The sequence below is a fragment of the Verticillium nonalfalfae genome (genome assembly GCF_003724135.2).
Source record: "Verticillium nonalfalfae strain VnAa140/NRRL 66861 chromosome Unknown scaffold_79, whole genome shotgun sequence".
Taxonomy (NCBI): domain Eukaryota; kingdom Fungi; phylum Ascomycota; class Sordariomycetes; order Glomerellales; family Plectosphaerellaceae; genus Verticillium; species Verticillium nonalfalfae.
The window spans coordinates 376-23775 of record NW_021167304.1 but is presented as its reverse complement, the minus strand read 5'-3'; the positions used below and the strand labels follow the sequence as shown (position 1 = coordinate 23775).

The 23400-nt window shown below is 57.9% G+C and overlaps 5 protein-coding genes across 5 annotated transcripts; 2 read left to right on the top strand and 3 right to left on the bottom strand.

Moving 5' to 3' along the window:
- Nucleotides 1-6: 6 nt before the first annotated feature.
- On the bottom strand, nt 7-15018 carry MDN1 (AAA ATPase midasin; the record flags this gene model as incomplete). The annotated part of the gene is made up of 3 exons (XM_028642665.1): nt 7-7350; nt 7402-7719; nt 7771-15018. 3 exons carry the CDS (start codon nt 15016-15018, stop codon nt 7-9), a joined length of 14910 nt encoding a protein of 4969 aa, XP_028493513.1.
- Nucleotides 15019-15354: 336 nt separating this feature from the next.
- Nucleotides 15355-16006, top strand: D7B24_008578 (uncharacterized protein; the record flags this gene model as incomplete). The annotated part of the gene is made up of 2 exons (XM_028642664.1): nt 15355-15582; nt 15680-16006. 2 exons carry the CDS (start codon nt 15355-15357, stop codon nt 16004-16006), a joined length of 555 nt encoding a protein of 184 aa, XP_028493512.1.
- Nucleotides 16007-16424: 418 nt separating this feature from the next.
- Nucleotides 16425-17572, bottom strand: D7B24_008577 (uncharacterized protein; the record flags this gene model as incomplete). Its single annotated transcript, XM_028642663.1, has 3 exons — nt 16425-16913; nt 16982-17158; nt 17216-17572. 3 exons carry the CDS (start codon nt 17570-17572, stop codon nt 16425-16427), a joined length of 1023 nt encoding a protein of 340 aa, XP_028493511.1.
- A 783-nt stretch (nt 17573-18355) lies between these two features.
- HAT1 (histone acetyltransferase 1) lies at nt 18356-19912 on the bottom strand (the record flags this gene model as incomplete). Its single annotated transcript, XM_028642662.1, has 3 exons — nt 18356-19497; nt 19561-19836; nt 19894-19912. The coding sequence occupies 3 exons, from the start codon at nt 19910-19912 to the stop codon at nt 18356-18358; spliced, it is 1437 nt and encodes a 478-aa protein (XP_028493510.1).
- A 1344-nt stretch (nt 19913-21256) lies between these two features.
- Nucleotides 21257-22659, top strand: D7B24_008575 (uncharacterized protein; the record flags this gene model as incomplete). The annotated part of the gene is made up of 4 exons (XM_028642661.1): nt 21257-21289; nt 21366-21382; nt 21446-22423; nt 22485-22659. 4 exons carry the CDS (start codon nt 21257-21259, stop codon nt 22657-22659), a joined length of 1203 nt encoding a protein of 400 aa, XP_028493509.1.
- Between the last annotated feature and the right edge of the window lie 741 nt (nt 22660-23400).

Here is a 23400-nt window from a genome sequence, read left to right as displayed (position 1 = left end):
CGCGCATCACGCGTTGACCTCGGCAAACCACGTTCTCAGCAGGCCGGCCAGCGCGTTCGGCAGCTCCTCGAGGTTGTGCACAATGAGGTAGTACTGGAAGGGGAACGTGTCGAGGTAGCGCTCAATGACGACCTTGCTGTTGCCCATTTCGTCCTTGACGAACTTGGCCTCCTTGAGGTCGAGGACGCTGTCGCCGTCCTTGTGGCTCGTGTCGTCCATGACGATGAAGACGATCATGATCCTCTCCTCCATGGCCTCGCGCAGCAGGCGGCGGATGGCATCGTGGGCCGACGACGGCGTCAGGCCGTCGGACAGCACGAGGGCCAGCTGCCAGAGGTCCTCGGCGCCGCGGGCCGGGTTGCGGGCGCGCGCGTCGCGGAAGCGGTCAATGGTGCGGCGCACGAGCATGGCAACGTCGGTGCGGTCCTGGTCGAAGCCGAAGCGCTGCAGGACGCGGGCGCCGGCGTCGTGCGAGGCGAAGGGCTCGTCGAGGGCGTGGGCGCCGAAGACGTCGGCGCCGAAGCCCAGCACGCCGACCTGGCCGACCTCGAGCATGGTCAGCGCGCGCGACACCATGACAAGCGACTCGAGCGCCAGCGCGCCGGCCGCCGTCTCGCCCATGCTGCGGCTGTCGTCGACGCAGAGCAATATCTGGTACGACCGCTTCGTCGGCACGGCGCGCCGCATCCAGATCTTGTCGCGCTTGTAGCTCGACGCGATGTACGGGATGATCTTCTTGATGTTGAGCCGCTTGCCCGTGCGGAACGAGCCCGAGAGCTTGGTCGACTGCGACGGGTTGAGGATGAGCCGCAGCTGCGACGTCAGCGACAGCGACAGCGCGTTCGTCTTGGTCTGGAAGCCCGTCCACAGCTGCATCGCCTCGTCAAAGTCGCGCAGCGGTCGCTCGGGCTCGCCCGTGAGGTGCGTCTCGGAGAGCTGCGCCGACGCCTCGTCGACGTTGTTGTCTTCGTGCTCGTCCTCGTCCGCGTCCATCTGGGCGGCGTCGGCGTCTTCGGGCGTCGCCTCGCGGTCGAAGGCGCCCTGTCGTGTCTTGACCCCGGACCGCCCGTCGTCCCGTTCTGGGCCGTCCTTCTTGTCCTCGGGCTCGTCCGTGTCCATCTGGTCGCCGGCCGCCTCGTCTTGCTGCTCGGGCTCTTGCTCGCTCTCCGGCATCACCCGGCTCGCCGGGTCTTCTTTTTCCTCGTCAATCGCCATGGCGTCGTCGATGGGCTGGACCTGGTCGTCCGAGGCCGCACCGAGCGCTTGGGCGTCCGGCGCCGTCTCGTCGTCCTGCATGTGCTGGAACTCCTTGGCTGCCATGTCGTCGGCGTCTTGCTGGGGCTGCTTGGCCTCGCCCTCCTCTTCCTTCTGCTCCGCCTCCTTGATCTCCGTCTGCTGTCGGTGCCATCGCTCGAGCGCGTCGCCGAGCTTCTTGAACGGATCCTGGCGGGGCTCCTCGCGCGCTGCCTCGTCCTCCTGCTGCTCGGTGGGCTGCGCCTGGTCGTCCGAGCGCGAGACGGCGCCCTTCTTGCCGGCGTCGGCCTCTTGCTTGGCGGCGCCCTCGCCGGCGTCCCCCTCGTCGCGCTGCGCTGCGCTGTCGTCGGGCTCGTTTTCGACGTCCATGCTGTCGGCGTTTTGATCTTGGCCGCCGCTCTTGACGTCGCTCGGCGCCGCGTTCTCCGTATCGGCGTTGGCCGTGTCCTGGTCGGCATCCTGCCGCTTGTCTTCCGGCTCGTCGGGCTGTTCGGGCTCGGCGTCGGGATCCTCGCCATCCTGCTCCTCTTCGGCCTTGGGTTCGTCGTCAATCTCGTTGCCGCCCATGTCCATTTCTTCCTCGGGCATCTCGTCTGCCTGTTCGGGGTCTTGGCCACGTTCGGGCTGCTGGTCGTCTTCCACGTCCGATTCGTGCTTCTCCGGCAGGTCAGGCAGATCGTCCTTTGGCTCGCCCGAGTCAGACATGTCGTCGAGGTCGTCGTCGTCCGATCCAGACTCCTCGTCCTTGAGGTCAAGCTCCATGTCATCGGGGAGCGCCAGGGCGTCCTCCTGCTGGACGTTTTGGTCCTGCTTGATGTCCTCCTGGAACTGAACGTCCTCCTGCTCGGCGGCAGGGTCGTCGTCCTCGCCCTCGTCGCCCTGCTCGTCGCCGGGCTCCTCCATCTCGCCGCTCTCGTCGTTGGGCTGCGCATCCGCCGCCGCCGTCTGCTCGTCCTTCTGCTGGCCCTTGGCCTTCTCGCCCTGCTGCTCCTTCTCCGCCTCGTCTTCGTTTTCGCCGTCCCACATCTTCTCGTCCACCGCCGTCGGGTCGAGATCGTCGACCTCGCCCGCTTCCTCCTCCATGTCATTGTCTTCGCCGTCGTCGTCTCCGTCGTTCTTGTCATCGCCGTTCTCCTCGTCTTCGGCACCGTCGACGCTGCCCATGTCACCTTCCATGTCCTCGTCCGCCATGTCGACGGCATCCTTCTCATCCTCCATCTCGCTGTTGCGCTCCTTGTTCGGCTCCTGCGCGAGCTCAGACAGGTCCTCGTCGGGCTGGATATCCTTGCTGATATCCTCGGCGCCCTCGCCGTCGCCGAGACCGGTGCCCGACTCGAGCTTGCCCGCGTCGCCCTGCGTCTCGTCCGACTTCTCCTGCGGCGTGCAGAAGCCCTTGGCCGTGAGCTGCGAGAACGTGAGGCCGAGAAAGTGCGTCATGCGGCCCGTGGCGTCGTGCAGGTCGCGCAGCTGCGCCACGCTCTGCTGGCACGTCGCAGCGTACTGGTCGAGGATCGGGAGCACGGCGCCGAGCATCGACGTCGCCGCCGACCGCAGCGCCGGCGCGTCGAGGTCGAGCCGCGCCAGGGCGGACAGGCAGCGCCGGATGGCGTCGGTGACGCCGTTCATGTGCAGGCCCTTGAGCATGGCGGCCGAGGCGGCGCTCGCGTCGACGAGCCAGGCGGCGCCGTCGCTGGTGGTGGGCAGCTCGGTCGCGGCCTTCTTGTGCACCTGCATGGCGACGAGCACCGAGTTGCAGACGTTGGAGACTTCGGCGCTGAAGCTGTCGAGGCTTGGGCGGGGTTCGAGCGCGTCGTTGCCGTCGTCGTAGTCCTGGCGCGAGACGGCTGTCCAGGCCTTGATCTGCTGAAGCACAAAGGCCAGGTTGGGGTGGGCGGAAGCCATGCTGTCCAGCTCCTTGCCGAGCGCCTGGAGGCTCAGCTGTGATTCTTCGTCAATGGCCTTTTGTTCCGAGGTCTGGAGCCTCTCGGGGATCGTCGACGACGTGTCGCGCTTTGTCAGGCTCGCAGCAAATCCGTCCAGTCGGTTCTGGAGGGTCTGGACGACTTGGGAGTGATCGGTGGTCGCGAGCTTGCCGTGAACCTCGACGAGCTGGACACCAAATCGGAGGACCGGCACGATCCAGTCGACCGCCTTCAGCAGGTTCGACGATTGTCTTTGAACCGTGAGAGACTTGTCTCCCCAGTACGTGCTCAGCTGGCGGACCGAGCCGATGGCCTCGCTGAGCGGACCGACAGAGGTGCTGGCCGGCACGAGGGATGCCCTTTGCTGTAGAAGCAGCTGCACGAAGCCCTCCATGAAACCAACGCTGCGCGTGACCTCAGCGCCCGTGAGCTCGCTGTGGTGGTCAAGGCCAGCCGGCCTGACCTTGGCCGCGATGTCAATGGCCTTCTGGAAGTAGTACTCGGCGGCGTCCTGGCCCTCGCTCTCGCAAACATAGGCGCGCGTGCTGCCGAGAACGGTGGCCGTCGTCTTTTGCCTGTTGAGATCCTCGGTGCCGAGGTTGTGCCTGACACCCATCTTGCGCATGGCCTTGAGAACATCGGCAAACAGGTTACGCTTGCGCGTCTTGAGGTGCTTGACCTGGTCCTTGTTCTCGTCGTTGAGGAACTGCGGCGTCTCCTTGCGTAGTTCGGCAATCGAGGCCTTGAGCGACTCGACGAAGGCAACGGCTTCTTGGCTGGCGGCCGTTGTGCCTGAGCTGTACTTGGTGACGTTGGCCATGACCGACAGCGTCGTGTCAATGTTGATCAGTCGCTTGTTCTGCTTCAGCCACTGGGGCGCGACCTTCTTGCACCGCGTCAGCGCCTTCTTGTCCACGCTCGGGGTGATGATGATCGAAGCGGCGCCGCTGTCAGTGACGGGCTCCTTGTCTGGCAGACCCTGCTCGATGACGGGGGCAGCTGGCTGGCCGAGCACGGAACGGAACTTGCGGACGAGCCTGAATAGGCTGCGGTGAGACTTGCGGGCGCTCTCACGGAGTGCGTTGATGTTGGTGTCTTTCCAGCTCGCCATCAACACGGTGTTCTTGACGTTCTTCTCAATCGGAGTCCTGCCGCGGCCAATGGCCTCGTCGATGACGGCCTCGAACCGGGAGTAGAATGTGATAAAATTCTGCGTCGCGTCACGAACAACGGCGAGAGAGGGATAGTCAACGGTCAGTAGCTCGAGGTGCTTCTGCATCTGGCGCAGAAGCGCCAGGCGCCCGCTGAATTGTCCGACGATGGAAGTCGAGAAGTAGTTGCCCAGCTCCTTGACCAAGCTGACGGCGTACTCTTGCAGCTCGTCGGCCTTGTCTACGAGAGTGAGCGGCACCGCAATCACCACCTGGTATGCCATGAAGAACCACGAGTTGGCGTCGTCGCGGCACTTTTGCGCTTCCAGGTCGAACAGTCTGGCCCAGGTCTTGAGCTCCTCGCGGCGCCAGCTGATGATCATGTCGGTCAGTGCCGTGTACAGAGCCGGGGCTCCGTAGATGGCTGGCGCATAACCGCCATGCTGCCACTCGTAAACAATCATGTGCAGGTGTTCGAGCTTGGGTAGGATGCTCGCGAGCGGTTCGGTATGGACGAGGCTGAGCAGCGTCTCGCATGCCGTCAAAACATCAGCGAGAGGCTGCATGAAGCCAATCTCGTCAACCTGCTGGAGCTCATGGAAGCGGAGCTCGACCTTGTTGACGAGCGAGATCAGCTGTCGAACCATGGGCAGGTTGGCGTCGGAGTAGAAGTTGTAGTTGTCAGTCTGCACGCTGACGTTCAGAGCGCTCAACTCCTCGTACAGGGACCACATGGCAGAAGGCAGCATCTTCCGGTTGAGATCCTGACCCACAGCCGCCCTCTGTGAGGCCTCGAGAGCGAGCTCGTGGCTGATGGCAGCGCATGCCTTGCGGAGGCTCTCGGACGCCTCTTCCGGCTGTGAGAATATGTTGCGGTGGAGCTCAGCCATCTTGACGGACAAGTCGCGGACTTTTTGACGCTGAACAGCCGGTTTCTTGTCTTCCTCGTCATCAAAGGTCGGGAACAACTCGTTGAACTCTTCTTCGTCTTGTTCCTCTTCGTCCTCGAAGCTGCCTCTGAATTTGTACAGGCTGGTGTTCTCCTGCTCAGTCTTGCGGTCGGCCTCGAGCTTCTTGTTCCAATCGTCAAAGAAGCCATGAATTGAACTGAACAGAGCTTGACGGCCCGGCGCATCGAGGCGTGGCAGGCCCTCGACAGACACGACGAGACCCATGTAATTGAGGAAGTTGAGGCTTCGAGTCGGTAGTGAGGTCGCGTTCGACGTAGGCAGTGTGCCTCCCAGGAAAGGAAGCATGCCCATGAAGGGGGCTGTTGGCAGCTGGTCCTGAAGAGAGTCGAGACCCCTGTTGAGGGACAATCCAAGCTGGAGGCAGTGCAGGATATTCACAGCGGGCAGAACCATATCCTGGTAAGCATCGAACCTGCTCGACAGACGATCGATCAGTTGGCCGACATTCAACCTGACCAGATCCATCTCTTCATTCAATCCAGTCGTATTTGTCAGGGTGTGGGTAACATGGGTGGAGGCTACGTCCATGTCGACCACGGACTTTAGAATGTTGTTAAAGTCCGCCTGGATACCGCCGAGTTCAGACTTGGCTGGACGGTAGAGGATCTGGCTTGCTGGCGGGGCGGCTCCGAGAGCCTCAATCTCCTCCTGTACCAGCTGGGCGCGCAGGGAGGTCTTTTGTCCGGTGAAATGTGTCTCAAACTCTACAAGAGAGGCAAGCCTGTTATCCAAGGCTGCCTTGGTGTGGCCGTGAACCTCCATCTCGTACTGAGGCCTCAGCTGTGGGTCGAAAGCCTTGTCCGGAACGTAGAGCTTGATGCATCCGACGGAGAACTGTACCCAAGCCACGGAAGAGAACGCAACCACAAGTCGATCTCCAGCCGTGTTTGCGCTGTCCATGTGGGCAGCATGCTTGTCAGAAGCAGCCAGTGCGACTATAGACGGGAGCAGGTGGTCTTTGAAGACAGTGACAAGCTGCGCAGGCCACTCCTCGGGGAATGCAACGCGAATCTTGAGCACCATGGCCTTGAGCTGTTCTGGCGTCGTGGCAGTCAGATCGGCATTGCTGTAAGCGCGGGTGAAGACGTTGTCGACAAGGGCACCCGCATCAAGGCCATGAGCAGCGATTATCTCCGAAATGAGGTGCTTGAGCGAGTTGTTCAGCGCCTGGATGGAGTTGCTGGTGATATCAGGCGCCGATCGCGCAAGTGTCCGGCCCAGGAGAGGTAGCTCAGCCTCGAGCAAGCGCAACGAGTCGAGGCTCGCATTCTTGATGGAATTAGACTTGGCAAGCAGAGAGGTAGCGAGCTTGCCGTTCCAGACATGCGTCTTTGCGTCTCGAGATGCGAGAAGACCGGTGGACAGGAGCTTCTGGGCAGAGCCCAAAGCATTGCTGAAGCGGCTCTGGTCGAAAGTGGGCAGATCCGAGGCGACAGCCAAGACCATGTGCTCAGCAGGCAAGGTGGTACCGTATGAAATGGACTGGAGGACCAAGGCTTGGCGGAGGGTCTCGTACTCCGCGGTGAAAAAGGGGCTAACTTCCCTTGACGCAGAGCTGACGCCAGCCTCCAGGGTATCGATTTCCTTCTTCAGATCCACAATGAGCTGGGACGTGAGAGACGCGTTGCTTCGTACGATCTGGTCAGCGGTGACCAGTGTCGACATGGCGCTGGCAAGATCCGAGATGGAGGTTCGGACCTTCCATCTCAAGGCATCAAACCGGATCGCGAGACGCTCGATATCACGATGCGACTCGAGAGCTTCGGCAGAGAGAATGGCGGCTGGCTTGAGAAGATTCCAGAGGGGCTCCATGCTGAGACCGGTCTTGAGCTTGAAGCCCGCGTTGAAGTCTTCTTGGATCGCTTGAAGGAAACCGGACGCGAGTGCACCATGAATCGAGCTTTCCTGCACCTGGGAGAGGGCGGCCTGAAGTGACTTGACGCCATGACCGAGATGGGCTTGGAACCTTGCCTCTTCGAAGTGTTGTTGGGTGACGAGTCCAAAAGTTCGCCACCAGAAGTCCATCATGTGCCTGATGATTCGAGATTGATCCTATTCTTGTAAGCAGCGGCACATATATCAATGGTCATGTAGATGGCATACCTTCCAGTCACCAGCATCTTTGACGCTATCCTGGAGAAACTTGAGCGCCGCTTGGAGGACCTTGTTCAGGAACTTGGACACACTGGCTGTCGAATCCTTCGCCACAGCCGCGATGCGGTCCGAAACAACAGAGCGCTGAAGACGGTTCAATGATGCAAGCTTGCCGGCCTTGGCACGCCCGACTTGGGCCTTGAGGATAGATTGGCAACGCTGAAGCTCTAGGATGAATTGGAAGCAGCAGTTCAACCAGAACGCCAGGTCACCCGAGGTCCGTTGCAGAAGGCGGGCAATGGGGGCATTCTGAAGCGTAGATAGGGGCTGGAATGGTCAGTAAAACGGACTAGCTACAGTTGAGAGCAGACGGCTTACCTGGGCATGCTGCAGTTCGCTGTGGCTGTCATTGGGCAGGGTAGCGTAAAGCTCAAGGGTAGCCTGTCTAAGCGCGGCAGCCTCGTCTGTTGTGAGGTAATTCGAAATCTCCTCGAGATTGCTGCGGTACTTCTCAAGTGCCTCAGAAGGTAGTCCCATCAGAGTCTGAGTCAAGGCGCCAGAATATCGGGGAACCAGAGACGTGTCTTGCACGGAGAGGTTATCGAGTGTCAGGCTGCCAATATCCACAAAGTTTTCGCTCTGCAGGGTTGCCGCGGAGATGTCTCTAGACATCTGCAGCCTTCGGAGGTTGCTGTCGACGTCGACACCCGTCTGGTGGGAAATCTTCATGCCATCCGGTAGCTCACTGAGGTGGATCTCAATAGCACGGTTGCGCATGGCCCGGGACAGCTCTCCATAGCGGGAGTCGACTGTCAAAAAGATTCGGAACTCGGGGTGAGGCTTGATCAGTCTTGGTTCGCCATCGGGTCCACAATGCTCGTTGATGCTGAGGAAGCCATTCGGCTCGAGCAGCGAGTTGAGTCTGTCCAGAACAGAAGCATTGCAGAGGTTTGCGTTGTCGAGCACCAACCACTGCCCAGTCTGCAGAGCCTTGACAATGACACCATCGAGCCATTCGAATCGAGGGTCGGTGGCTTCAAGTGGCTTCTGCAGGAGTTCGAAGACGTTGGTGAGGAGGGCCGCGATCTCGGTGGTGGGAGAGACCTCGGAGAGAACAGTCTGTACTGATGCTGCGATGGCCTCGAGCGCATCAAGGTTGCCTTGGTAGCCCTCAAGCGCATGGAGTAGCGACAGCGCTTCAAGAGGTACCTGTGCTGGGACTTGCGACAGAACAGAGACCTCGAGGGTCTCGTGCAATGCTCTCAGGGCAGCGTTCAGCTCGCGCAGGGGATCCGCTTGCTCGAAGCCGCCAACGAGATCCATGGTGTCGATGTCTGCGTTGAGCGGAAACACTACGAGGGACTTGCCCGCAACCGCAGCAACGTGCTGAAGAAGAGCTGATTTGCCGCTGCCCGAGGGGCCACCGACGATGCAGGGAGTATTTTGCTTGACACAGATCATCACGGACTCGATCTCGGAAAGTCGAGGTACGACGTTGATGGCGGGCAGCTTTGACGGTTGCGACAGCTGGTTGCGGGCGATGAGAGCATTTCCGACCTGGCTGAAAGCCGTGCTGATGTCATGGTATAGGCTGTGGTCGTGAGGCTGCCTACCAAAGATGCTGGCGAATAGGTTGTCCACCTCTTTGCGATCCAGATTCGACCGGAAACGCTGGCGGACGATAAGGCCGAGGAAGTCATCGACGGTGCCCGTGCTCAGCAGAGGGTCCTTCGAAGCTAGCAGGTTCAACCATCGCAGGATATCACGAAGGTTGAACTCCCAGGGGCCACCTTGCAGGCCAAAGGACTTCTCGATAACGATCTGGTGGTCCAGCTTGGTAATGAAGCGGATTACTCCGCGAGTGACATCCGAGGGAATATCTGGGAAGCTGTGACGAGCGATAAGGAGCAGATCCTCCTCCGTCAAGACGTCGGCGTAAACAACGATGAATCGATTGACAAAGGAGCTCGGCAGACCCTTTCGGCCACCACCTTGGTGATGCGGGTTCTGTGCCGCGAAGAGGCGGAAGTTGGGATGTTTGTGGAAGACCTGGTCGAGCTCGGAAATGTACACCTCACCACGATGGTCAAGACAAGCGTTGAGACCTTCCAGCACTGATTGTGAAGCAAGGTTCATCTCGTCCAGGAGAACCCACTCACCCCTTTGCATGGCTTGAAGGAATGGGGCATCCCTCCAGGCGAAGTTGCCGGCCTCGGCGCCTTCTACGGGCATGTCGGTACCGAACAGGTCCATGAGATCAGTCTGGTCAGACAAGTTGATCCTCGTCAAAGGGCGACCGCATGTGGAAGCAAGGGCGGCAACGAGGGTGGTTTTGCCAACACCGGGGCTGCCTTCCAGCAGGATGGGCTTCTGCATCTGAAGCGATCGAAGGACACGCATCAGGTTCAGACGTGTGGTAGGAGCATTGAACGCGATGGTGGGATCGATTGCTACTCCTGGTTCTCGGGCAATCTCGAACTGGCCCAGAGACAGCGTGTTGGCGTCCATCGTCACTTCAGGCTGCGACCGGTAGATTTTCGTGGCATCGCATTTGAGAAGCTCGCTCAGTTTGTTGAGACACTGTTGTCGCTGGGCTTCCATTGACTTGGGATCCATGGCCAGCAGTGCTGAAGGATTGGCTCCTAGGGTATCAACGAAAACGGTGGCGGCACCATGAACAACAGCAAAGTCAGGGTTGACGGAACCGAAGTGGTTGATAAACTTGACCCAGAGAAGAATGTCTCGAATCGAATAAGCGGCAGAGTGAGACGATCGGAAGGTCTCTCCGAACCAGGCTGAGAAGTGAACGATGGTACTGCCAAAGTTCCGCAATGTGGTGTCCAGCTTGGATCGAACGATTTGCAGGACATCCTCTCGGTCAGAAAGTGATGGGACCCAAATTTCGGTGAAACGATTCCTCAAAGCAGGGGACAGTTCCTTCTTGCCGAAATCGCCACCTGGATTCATCGTCGCAAGGAACTGGAAGCCGTTGCTCGCAGTGACAAATGAGTTGTCGATGCCTTTCTCAGCGAGAAGTAGGGTGCGCCCAGGCTCGAGTACCGAGTTCAACCTCTCAAGGACAGAATCGTCGGCAAGCGAGATCTCGTCAAGGAGGAAAAAGTCACCAGACTTCATTGAGTTGACAAGACTGCCGTCGGACCACTCGAAAAGCGCTTTGCTCTTCGTCTCCAGAGCAGTAATGCTCTCCAGCACGGCCGCGTCCACAGTCGACAAGACATCTGCAGGCAGCTCGCGATAGGCCTGCATGAGCTCGTCAAAGCTACCGGAAGAAGGCTGGCCAACGCGACTGAGGAGTGTGGCCAACTCCGATTTCAGTGTATCCGAAATTGCGCCTCGGTTACGAACCGGCCGTTGAGAACCGATGAGGTCGCCAGTCTCGGTGTTCTGGTGAGCGTTGACAATGTGAAGCTCCTTTCCCAACGCCTCGGCAAGCATTTGGCAAACGGTCGTCTTGCCACAACCTGTATCGCCAACCAGCAGCACGGGCTCGTTGTTGCGGAGTGCGTAGTCGACCAGGGTGTAGAGACGTCGCATGGCCCCTGTCCACACCACGCCCTGGCTGTTCTCGCCAGACTTGCCCTTGCCCGTGAACATGGTCGAGTAGAGCTGCTCCGGGTCAATCTTGACCTTGAAGACCTTCTCGATGATTTCCTTGACGGCGATGCGCTCTTCATCCACGCGGACACGTTCGGCCAGGAGCATGAAGCCGTTGATGGCAATCTGCTCGCGATCCTCGGCGCTTCTCTGAGTCCAACGGAACAGGTCTCGGAGGGTGGCGAAACTATCCTTTTGCTCGAACATCCTGCTCGTCTGTCGCAGACGAGACAGCTCCTTGTAAACTGTCACTATACGCTTGCAGTCTGAAGGAGCAGTGTTCCGGCTCCTTTGTTGGAGGATGTACTCCAATTCATCCTCGGGGATATCATCGTAGTGCAGCTCCAGGAATCTGTTGCGGAAAGCCCGGGACAGTGCTTTCCGGCCTCCGTAAAGACCAGGCGGGTTCTGCGTCGAGAAGAGCATGAAGTTCTCGTGCGGTCGCACGATCTCTTGCGTCTCTGGGATAAGAAGCTCGCGGTTGTCGTCCAGTAGACGGTTGAGTGCCTCGAGGACATCAGTGGGCGCAAGGTTGAGTTCGTCGAGCACGATCCAGTGGCCTTGGCGCATGGCCTGGACGAGGAGTCCTTCCTGGAAGCGCAGCTTTCCGTTGGAGTCTGAAGCATAGGTTCCAAGGTACTCTTGGAGGTCCGTGTGCTCGTGATTGTTGATGCGCACAAACTTGTTGCCCGTAAAGTTGGCCAGATATTCGATCATACTAGTCTTTCCGGCGGACGTAGGACCTTGGATGAGGATGGGAAATTTTCGCGTTGATGTGGCGCGAACAAGGTTGAGCAGGTTGCGCTCAACATAAGGGGTGATGATGTAGTCGGATCGCTCTTGCGGTTCAAGAGCGCCCTGCGACAGCCAATAATGACGGTTCTTGGCTTTGTTGACGAATCGAACATACTTCTTTCCGTCATCCGGGTGCGTAGGGGGCTTCGAGAGGAGGGACTGAGGGTTGGAGATTTGGCCGAAGAGGCGGTGGTCGATGAGTGGCATGAGGAGCTTTTCAGAATCGCGGTTGAGGAGGGTGAGGAAGCCCATAGAGAAGCCTTCGTACAGGGCTCGACGAAGGCCGTAAAAGGGCGCAATGTGGTTGACATAGGACAGCACGCGGGTCAGGGTACGTAGGCTGAAGTGTGGCACCTCGTTGGCACCGTCCACCAAGCTTTTTTCTTCTGCCCGAAGCTTGGTATCGAGGTAGAGGCGGGCAATGTCATCGGCTGCCTTATCGTCGCGAGTCCCAGAGCCCTTGAGATACGTCTTCACGATGGTCAAGAGATCCTTGACGTCGCGATCCGGACTGTCGACGTAAATCTCGGTAAATCTGGATCGGATGCCAATGGGCAAATCGCGCTTGCCAATGTCCGTTGCCGGGTTCATGGCACCGAACATGCGGAAATTCGGGTGCGCCTTTATCCTCTGAATCTCACCCGTTTCTGATAGGAGGATGGATGGCGTCTCGGCTGGGCCGGTCAAAAGGTCCGCGATGCTCTCAAGAGTGTCAGGGGAGGCAAGGTTGATCTCGTCCAGGAGGACCCAGTCTCCGTTTCTTGCTGCCTTGACAATATTGCCCTCGACAAACGAGAAAGCGAAGGCTCCAGAGCCTCCGGACATTTGAATCTCAAACTGGTCAAGGCTGCGAGTGAAAGCATCCCAGCGCGGCTTCAGGTCAAGGAGCCTCTGTAGTTTGGACTCGGTCTTCCGCCTCTTGGTCGGCTGGTCCTCGCCGTTGCGAGCTTCTCTTTGCTCGTTCTCCCGCCTCGTCAGCTCTTCGACAATCTTGATGAACATCTTTGGCGCTTGCCTCCATTGTCTGGAAACTCTGGACCAGTCGCCTTTCGCGAAAGTCTTTCCGAGAAGTTCCAGGTAGGCCTGGTTCTTCGTGGCCGATATTCCCGTTGCGGCGAAGAGATCTTCAAACTCTTCCATCAGGGGCACCGCAAGACTCCGCACATTAACCGGCTTGAAGCCTCCCAACAAATCACCGACTTCGCTTTGCTGTGATAGGTTGACTGCGATGAGCTTGTGGCCGAGTGTGTCGGCAAGCTGCTGGATCACAGTCGTCTTGCCGATACCCGTCTCACCGACGAGCAGTACGGGTTCGCCAGACTTGACCGCAACAGCCGCCTGCTCCAGCAATTTCTTGGCGTGAGTCGTATTCGCGAATGGCCTCTTCGACTTGACAATCTTGCCAGAACGGTCCTTCTTCTTTCGGAGCTTGACTCGGCCGATGCGGAACTGATCGGGGCCGTCCTCAAGTTGCGGGATACTAGCTTCGAGGTAATGCTCTACCCGCTCCTTGGACATGTGCCACTCCTCGGCGATCTGGAAGGTGATATGCTGGCGTGCCTTGGCGTCAGGTATCCTGGATACGAAACAATCAACTGCTTCCATGAACATTTGGTCGCGTGTTGTGTCGCTGATGGGTTCGTCGCCCGTCGTGCAGTTGGCGTCCCCAAGAAGGCTCGCAAGCCGACGACACCATCGCAGCAGGTCTCGGGAACTTGGTTGACGGTCAAGCAAGCTTCGGTTGAATGAGCTGCGGCTTGCTCCCGACACCGAGTTCGTCAACCTCCTGAAAACAGCCATAATTTCGGAGGCGAATCGACGCAAAACGGGGTACGTGCCCACGATGATGTCGAGGAATTCGGCTTCAGACGGGATCTGGATCGATAGCTGTTGCCAGAAGCGAAGACCGAGGAGGTTCGGCAGCGTTTCGCGCCCATGCATGCCTTTTGTCGTCCGAACGGTGGCAAACAAACGAAACTCGCTCGAGGCCTCAATGGTCTCGCCTCGGCTGGGAATGAGGAGCTGACCGCGTTCGATCAGCGGCAAGAGGGTACTGATGACTTCGTTGGGGGCCCGATCCAGGTCTTCGATGAGAACCCATCGACCCTCCCTGACAGCTGTCGTCAGGACACCAGGTCGCCACGAGAAGCTTCCTGGCTTCGAGTCTGCCGCGTAAAGCCCCACCAGCATCTTCGCATCGGTCTGTTCGTTAATATGCAGAGTCACCATTCCGGAGTGTTTCCCGAACTCCTTGGCGAACTCGTGAATGACGGAGGTTTTGCCGGATCCGGGAAGTCCATGGAGCAGAATCGGTTTCCTGTCCTTCAGGAGGCCGGCTAGGCTTTCCAGGTTGTTTGATGTCGTCGTCGTGGGAACTAGAGAGGATGTGTTATGCGAAGGCGCGGAAGGTCGAGGGAGGATTGTCTGCCCGTAGCAGGCGACAAGAGGGGTCAGTGGTTGGGGAGGAATAGATGGGGCATCATCTTTCAGAGCCCTCTCGTTCCTCTCGCGACGTAAGGCATCCAGATTCTCCACACGTGCGTGCTCGTGCAGCGGCAAGAAGCCAAAGTCAACGTGTTGGCCATCAAAGTCTCCAGAGATGGCCGAGGCACCGACATGCTCCCGGATGAGAGCCTCTCGCTTGGCGTCTGCGGCGTGAACCTGCAGACAGAAGATCCGGATACACAGGTAACGCACGGCGAGATGCTCGTGAGCAAAGAGTGATTGCATTTGGGCGGGTGAGACCAGGATGGAGTAGGCGCCTGCATCAAAGCTGATCAGTCTCCATACTGCCAGTAGCAATCGCAAGAGCTCGTCTTGCTGGAGATTTTGCAGGCTCGCGAAATCGAGTTGCTGGAGCCCCAGCGGTTTGTTTGAGGTTGGTGATGAGCCTGAGCTCATGTAATGCCTGAGAAAAGTCGACAAGTAGGGCGCGAATCGCAGTACTCGCGCAAATGCAGCGAGGACGTCCGTCTGGGTCTTCGCATCGGTTGGGTTGAGGATCCATCGGGCACAGAGGTCAGGGAAAACATGCTCGAAATGGACGAAAAGTCGGCTTGTAAGTTGGGGTATGAGAGCCGCTTGAGACAGAACGTCTAGTAGGTTCGTGGAGGTGTGCTCTCGAATGACGGCGAGGATTTCCTGAGGCAGCTGCTCAAGGACAATCGCATCGTCCAGGAGAGCCGCCCTTTGCGGCGATATGTCAATCGTCGCCATGGTTGCGTCGATATCTAACGATATGTCGTCGCGATCAAGTCCTGGGGTCTTCTTTTTTCGCTGAGTATTTCCAACTTTTTAGCGGGTCCCTCCAGGATAGAACGGAGCCCGGCACCACCCACCTTCCGGGCCAATCAGATGCGCCGAATTCGGGCGTCGTAGCTTCACGCGACTCTCCAAGCTCGAAAATCTTCGAGCACTCACCACTCGTGTTGCCTATCCCGATCGAACGACCGACCTCAAGTCGCCAATCCACACACCAGCCATCGGCCCTCGCGAAAGCCATTGCGGACCACCACTCCCTCCACCTCTCCCCTCACCCAAATCAACACCACAATGGCCATGTCTTGCAGGTACGCGGCTCGCAGCTGCGCCCGTCAGCTGCGCACCGCCAACTCCCTCCGCGCTTCCGCCTCCTCTTTCCAGACCCGAACCCCTGCGACAGCGAGACGGCACAACTCGACCGAGGCTGCGCCTGCGGCAAACCCTAAGATTGAGACCATTGTCGACCAGATCAGCAAGCTCACTCTCCTCGAGACCGCCGACCTCGTCTCCACCCTGAAGGTATGCACACACGAGACCGCCGGACCCCCCATTGGCCTCGGACCTTTTTGACTTGCGAATGCTTGCTTACCGTATCGTCTCTTACCTCCCCTTCCAGTCCCGACTCAACATCCCCGACCTGCCTGTCGGTGGCTTCGCCGCTGGCCCTGCCGCCGCCGCCCCTGCTGCCGTCGAGGAGGCTGACGAGCCCGCCCCCGCCGCCGCCGAGAAGAGCGTCTTCAACGTCAAGCTCATGGCCTTCGATGCCGGCTCCAAACCCAAGGTCATCAAGGAGATCAAGAACCTGCTGGGTCTCAGCTTGGTGGACAGCAAGAAGTTCGTCGAGAGCGCCCCGAAGCTGATGAAGGAGAACGTGCCCAAGGACGAGGCCGAGAAGATTATCGCCACGCTGAAGGAGCTCGGCGCCACGGTCGAGATGGAGTAAACGATTCTGCCTTCCTCGCACAGCAACGATGAACTTCCAGGGACGAGAGGGCATCCGGTGGCATTCGATGGGAATGGGACCTGGACTACCTAGATGGATGTGTATTGAGTGTATAAACACCCATGTAACAATAACAACATGTACCCCCCAGTTTTTGTTTCATATTGCTTCCAAGGCGATCACTGTCACTGGGACACAAACAACGTGTGTGGCCGAATCGGCTGAATTGTAATTCTGCATCAGATGCACAGAGGGCTTGATGCCAAACCGCGCGCATAAGCAAAGGACAACCGTGGTATCTTGACCAGAGGGGGACACGCCGGCCCCCCCTTTTTTTTTCTCAACGCCCACCCACGCCTATGAGATGAGACCTCACGCCCAACGCCAAATTTTCACGTACAGATGAGAAAGCAACAGTCTAGTGAGAGGTACCGTTGCCATGGCCGCGGCCACTGGCGCCGTTCTGGTCCTTACGACCGTAGAGGTCATCCAGGCCGCGGGGTGTGTAGTGGGGGCACTGCTGAGCAACAGCCGCCTCACGGGCAAGAAACTCCTCGCGGCCCATCGTATGATCGTCCTCACCGAGGTCACTAGTCTCCTCCCAGAGGCGATCAATCTCGGCGTCGCGGTCCCGGATGGCCCAGATGTCCTCGCGGAGCCTCTTGTGGCGCTCGCGGTCTTCTTCGATGCGCTGCTCGATCTGGCGCTTGTCGAGCCCGGGGGCAGACGGGCGACCGGGTTTGGGGATCGTCTGGCTGGGGGGCATGTCGCCGAGGTCCTGGTCACCCTGGACAGGTGACGAGAGGCCGGCATCGTGAGCGCTGGTTTCGCGGTCCTTGAGGACCTCCTCGATCTGGACCACGACTTGGTTCTCAATGTGTCCCTTGTTCTCAAGACACTGAAGGACCTGCAGCGGATTAGTCACCACCGGACTCGTCACCCAGACGCGGCCGTGAGCCAACGCGGGGCACTCACCAGGCGGACAACCCTGACGTTCGCAGCGCCGGACGCATTCTCGGGAGCGACGGCGTCAACGATGCGGATGATGTCGCGCTGCATCATGGTGATGTAGTTGAGATGATTCTCTTTCTTGGCCATGTCCATGATGTGCTCGATGCAGAACATGATGTTGGCGCGCGTGTTCATGTTAGACTGTGTTTCAATGTCAGCAGAATGAATCTTTGCTATCGTCAAATGAGTTGGTCATACTCGCTCAAGCTGCTCGAGGATGCAGGAGTGAAGATCCTCATCCATGTCCTTGTACTTCATGGCGTACGCCGCAGCTTTCTGATGAGACACGACTGTCGCATTCAGATGCTGCAGCTGGCTGGAGAAGCGCATGCGCACCTCAAACGGATCAGCCATGGTGACGTTATCGGCAGATTCGGGCTCGAGATCGGTGCTGGAGGAAGTGTTGATGCTGTGGCGAAACTGGATCGAGGCAGGAAGGTCGACGAGCGGAGGCGGAAAACCAAGCAGAGGACTGATGGAGTCGTCTCGGACGAGAGAGCGAAGTCTGGGGCTCTCAATGATTCCCACAGGGCTGTTCTCTTCAGAAGACGCCATCTCGCTTTGCGATTGTCGATACAGCGGCTTCTTCAGGGGAGTAGTAGCGTATCATGTGGAGTACTAGGTGCGAATCACACATTCGCACGTGGGAAATAATTTTAACCCACCTCTCGAGACCAGCGGGGCAGTCGCGCATCACAGACAGGCCTTTCAGTTCACGCCTACCTGCTAAGTTTATCACTGTAGGGAGCATGATAGCATATAAGGTATTGTTAAGTCCTGACAAGCAATTCCGTCTAGGCAAAGTTCGTTTTTATTGAATCCACATCGTTTCGTACACTCATCATCGTTGGGGTACTCCGCCGCATGATGGGACACGCAACGTCTTCAAGACTGGATGCCCAAGATCTCATTCGTGATGAATGACAAAGGTGTAATTCTGTCCGACATTACTCTCTTGTCTAGAGCTCCTTGATTGAAGGAGCGGTTCACGCTACGAACTTCAAGGCACAGAGGAACTGGTCATGTGCATTTTGGCCAGTTTGAAATCAACCGCTTGAGGCCCTCGCTGCAAATGTCAAGTCAGATCGCACGAGCGAAGCTTCTCCAAGTGATCTTATAACCGATTTCGGGTATTGTAAAAATCGACATTTACTTTACCGCATTCTTCCAAAGGGCCATTATCAGACCAGATACAGGGAAAAAAAAAAGCCATGACCAGGCAATCACATCCGTCCTGACTCCCAGGTAAAGAAGCGAGCGTTCCTCACGCCCCTTCACGGCAATCCCGCCCCGGGGCCCAACCTCATATCCATTGCTCCAAACCATCCCGGGGATCATCTAGGCATCCTCCACACGAGCTTTTTTGCTCAACCCCTGGCCCTCTGCCTCGTCCACCGATTTCCTCTTCCCGTTGGAAGAGCTCGGGCCATAGTGCTTCTCCCACCTCTCATGTGCCGCCAGAAGTCGCGCGTACTCCAGCTCAACGCTGCCCAGGGCCTCGTTCAGCTTTTCGCGACGCTCGGGAAGATCGATCTGACCGAGGATGTCTTTGTTTTGACGATACACACGCTGCTTGGCAAACATGCGCCAGAGGCGATACTGGTGTGCCTCGGCTCGCGTAGGCTTGGCTTTTTTATCGACACCGAAACTGGGCTGCACGGATGCAGGGAGTTGTGACATGGTATGCATTTCGATCAACCGGGCAAATTGCCTCGGGGCGATCTTGGTTTTGCGGCGCAACTTGTCGAGAAGGTCCGAATCGACAATGTCACGAGGCACCGCCTTGGACGAGTCGTCGGGCACGTTGATGTCAGTGTTGATGCGGACCTGGGCGAATTCGGGAACGGTTTTCAGATATGTGAGGTCCGAAAGGTCTCGCATGTCATCGAAAGCCTCATTGGGGTCCTCGACAGTGAGCTCCATGGCCAGGGGGTTGGCAAGGTAGTACTCGAATATGCTCTTGTAGAGTCTGGCGCCAATGCCCTTGCCCTGGAAAGGCGGCAGGATGACAAACTGCGACAGACGAGTTCGACAGGGGAGATCAGTGATCTCGAAATCGCCCTTGGGAAGCTCCCAGTCGGCCGCAGGAGACGCCGGGGGTGAGGGCGCCTGGAAGTAGAAGAATCGGTATATGGTGGAGTATCCCACAAAGGTGTACGGTGATTGAGCTGCATCGTCGGCGACAGGTTGTTTCCTGTAAAGCAGGAAGACTGTCCACCGGGCGGCATCCTCCGGCACCTTCCACGGGTCTGCCGCCTCGGGGTCCCGGGCGATATAGGAGCCGCCCTCGATGAAGAGTGGTACGAAAATCTCGACTCGAGTGATCAGCTGATGAATAGCAGGATCCGTGAGGCTGCCTTTGCGGATCTCGTATGTTCCATCCTGGGTCTCGAAGCTCGTGTGGAGCTCTCCAGGTGGCTTCCATTCTTCCGTAGTCTTCTGCACACTGGCCTCGAAATCCTTGACACTGGAGAAGGCAACTGAAGCCCTTGGTTAGCAAAGGACCCTTCAACTAAGATGCTCATTTTCTGGACCAAACTCACTTGCTGGCAGATGCTCCTGCAAAACAGCCCTGATGTCTGTTGGCTCTGTGTCGCCTATAGCCTTGAATTTCTCTTTCGACGTGATCTGGACGTGAGGGCGCATATCGTTGGCGGAGTACCGAAGGTTGATCTTGAGCCCCTTGTAGCCAAAGATCTGCTCCTCATTGCCGAAGATGGGATATGTGAATCTCGGATTAAACGTGGCGATCGCTTTGAGGCCCGCATCGGTCGGCCTGACGAGGCCGATGTTCAGGGCATCGTTGGCATTCGCCGACCCTGCGGCGTGAGGTGGTTAGCGCAAGCAGGAAGGTGCATTTGGGAAATGCGACGTACATTCACCCTCCTCGGCCATGACGAGTTGAGAAGGGAAGCTTTTGTTGGTTGAAACTGAATGCTGAAGTGCTTGTCTTAGCAGCGATAGAAGGTACGACGTAAGCGAGTTCGGGTGGGCTTTGCTGCAGCAGGAATGGGTGGACGACCTAGAAACCTAAGCTCGCGATCTTGAGGTTGCCGGCGCGACGCGGTCGCGACGTGATGGAGATGGACCAGGGATAAAGTGGTTTCTGCTGATGTAAGGCGGTTATTATGGATCGAAAAGCTGGAAGCCCTGGACAAACAGAATCTCTGAAGGCATCTGGTACTGCGCTAATTTTCTCGCCTAGCATGCTTAGGCTGACACATCTTGGACCACCCCCATCCTGTTGTACAAGCCCGTCAGCACTGTCCTTCAGCTATCTCTGCACCCCGCTGGACGATGCTTAAAACAATGCCAAAAGGGGTCTTGAAGGCATGCTTGATAGCACCGTGGCTTCTTTGGAATCGGACGGCTTTCGAAGACCAGATTTTTCCTTTTGACAATAACATGTTCACCTCCCGGGAGCTGGCTTGCTAGCAGATGACAAGGATCAAGAGACCGAGCCCTCCCGATGAGGGTGTACGGGTGGGGGGCAGACCAAGGAGCCCGATTGAAGCTTAAGTACTAATGTCTCCGGCCTAAATTGTATCCTGTAAAGCCTATGGGGGTTCGAGCGGTTGCTTCGTTAATTGTTGATGAAGGATGGAGGATGGTGTACATGTGTCAATAATAGAAATGAAGTCTACAGGATGGAGAGCCCAAATACACACATTTGTCCTGGCCAACACCATGGGATGTCTAAATTCACGATTTAGATGCCAATCTGCTCAGGGAAATCTGGAGGACAATGTTGGCTGAAATGCCGGCTGAGATCAACGACCACACAGCGTCACTGGTAGCCACCTTTGGTTTGATTGGGAATCACCCAAGAAGATGCTCGAAAATCGGCCTTTGATTCTCCTCTGATCGGTCAAGCTGCACCTCAGCACAAGAGGTCAACTACCTTGATAGACTTGATGGAAGCGAGGCCCCAGCAGCCATCGAAACGAGTGGGGGGTTGGTATGGGGGCGTTCGTGGCACTGACTGGCGTTGTCTTGGCTGCAGGGTCCAACGCGCGGTTGCGACCGCTCCAGCCCCATTTGGGCAAGTCCAACAGTTCCGAGTCCCTCAAGGTGTTCCATTCCACAATGCCGCATTGGATCCTTCGAGGTACATCATTCTCGAGCTCCCGCCTCTTTTCCTGTTGGCTTGACTGTCCCTAGCCGTGCTCGATTGTCTCTGCTTCACCTTGACTCAAGTCAATCAACCAGCACCTGCAGCTCATCCGCAGATCCGGCACCATGGGCGGGCTGTTCTTGTTACTCGTGCTCTGCGTAGGTACATCCCGAAGCAAACCCTCCAATCAAGCCTGGAGCAAGATCTAGCGATGCTGACACGAAGTGACAACAGGCTGTCATGGCCGTCGCGTAAGCCCTCCGTCCCTTTCGAAGCAGCCGCCGTCTTCCGACTTGACTGACCACAGGACGCAGCTCGTTTCTGGCCGGCTCGCTACCTCTCGCCGTCTCTCTCACTCCATCACAACTCCGACTAATATCGAGCTTGGGCATTGGTATTCTAGTAGGCACATCCATGATTGTGATCATCCCAGAGGGTGTCGAGGCGGTCGTCGCATCAGGCGTCGGTGCCCACGCGCATGCGCACCGTACAAGAGGCCTCGCGCAAGCCCTCAACAGGCGTGGGGAGCTGGGCGTGCGATTGACGTCAGCAGATGCCGTCACGACCTTCGACAATGATAAGCAAGCCGAGCTGATGGACCATCTTCGAGCCCTGGCGGCGAACGAGGCCCAGCACTACCGAGTGCTTCCGCGGGATGGGCCGGCAGAACACACCCACGACCACGATCACGCCGAGACAGGCAAAGGCGAAGAACATGCTGGCGAAGAGGAGGGGCCGGAGGTGTCTGGCTTCCATATCGGGCTGTCCATGGTGCTCGGCTTCGTCCTGATGTTCCTCATTGACAGGATTCCTCGACATGCGACCGAAGGCCGCACGAGCGAGCCGCACATGCGACACGTCAGTCTCGACAATCTCGGCACAAACCCAAACGGCGACGCAGAAGCGGATGGCTTTCTCGGTGGCCTGACGCAGCCCTCGAAGGATCCGCGCAGCTTTGCGACGACAATCGGCTTGGTCATACATGCATGCGCCGATGGCATCGCCATGGGCGCGGGCGCGACGACCTCGGACACGCAGCTGGGCCTCATCATCTTTATTGCCATCATGCTCCATAAGGCCCCGGCCGCCTTTGGTTTGTCTTCGGTTCTGCTGAAGCAGGGGCTCTCTAAGCGGGCTGCTCGGACGCATCTGATCGTCTTCAGCCTGGCTGCGCCGTTCGGTGCTCTGTCTACGTGGGCTATCATCACCGTGCTTGGCGGTGGGCAGCTCGAGGGCCCGTCGGGAAAGTGGTGGACGGGCATGCTCCTGTTGTTTTCTGCCGGCACCTTCCTGTGAGTACCAAATCAGCGGCAAGAAGCTGACCATGATCCACGATGCTGACAAGCAGTCTAGGTACGTTGCAATGCATGCCATGCAGGACGGCGATGGCGGTCACCAACACGCCCCCGCTGGCTACGCAGAGGCTGGCGCCAGTGGCCAACCGAAGCCGCAGATGCGTGACACGCTGGTGACTGTCGTTGGGATGCTGCTGCCCCTACTGACGCAGTTCGGTCACCACCACCACTGAGGACGGGAATGTGGATGGCCAAAAGGTTAGAGTTTTTGGTTTTTGGTTGGATGACAAAGAAGGCCTGGAAGTCCAATGTTTCACGATCGCAACGATACCACTTTGCTCGATGCACAGTACCCCCAAAGGTGGAGGAGGTACCGGTTTTCAATGCGCAAAAGTAAAGTCTTTCCACCGTTGAATTGTACCCATCAAGTGCTGCCACGGAAGAGGAAAGCACGCCAACATGAACGGAGAACGGACAGGCATGATGCGAGCCCGTGACAAGTATATGTATCCGATCCCTCTTGATAGGTATTCGATGGATGCCACCGAAACCAATCTCCGAAGACCGAACGAAGCGCCCGTAGTACACGGTCCAGGGTTTGGGTCGGGATCATTTCGGGTGACATGATCGCCAGATAGCACAAACATCAGACAACATCGCTCAAAGACATTGCGCAACATGCAGCACATGGCCTACTCTCGAGTCTATGGCCGAGTGCCGCATCCGACTTCCCGGTCGAACCTCTACCGTACACCCTGTAACGTATGTTACATTGTCATTTTCCCAGGGTTGACTCCTCGGAACTCCCTCCCATGATCCCAGGCCCCCGATACCTACCCATCGGTTTCCTACAGGGCGGACAACCTTTCTAGAAGTCAGCGCATGAATGATCGCCGTCTCACCATACGAAAGCATCCATCTTGAGATGACTGAAGGACCGAGGAAATTTATCAGACCGCCAGCCATGGGGCGTG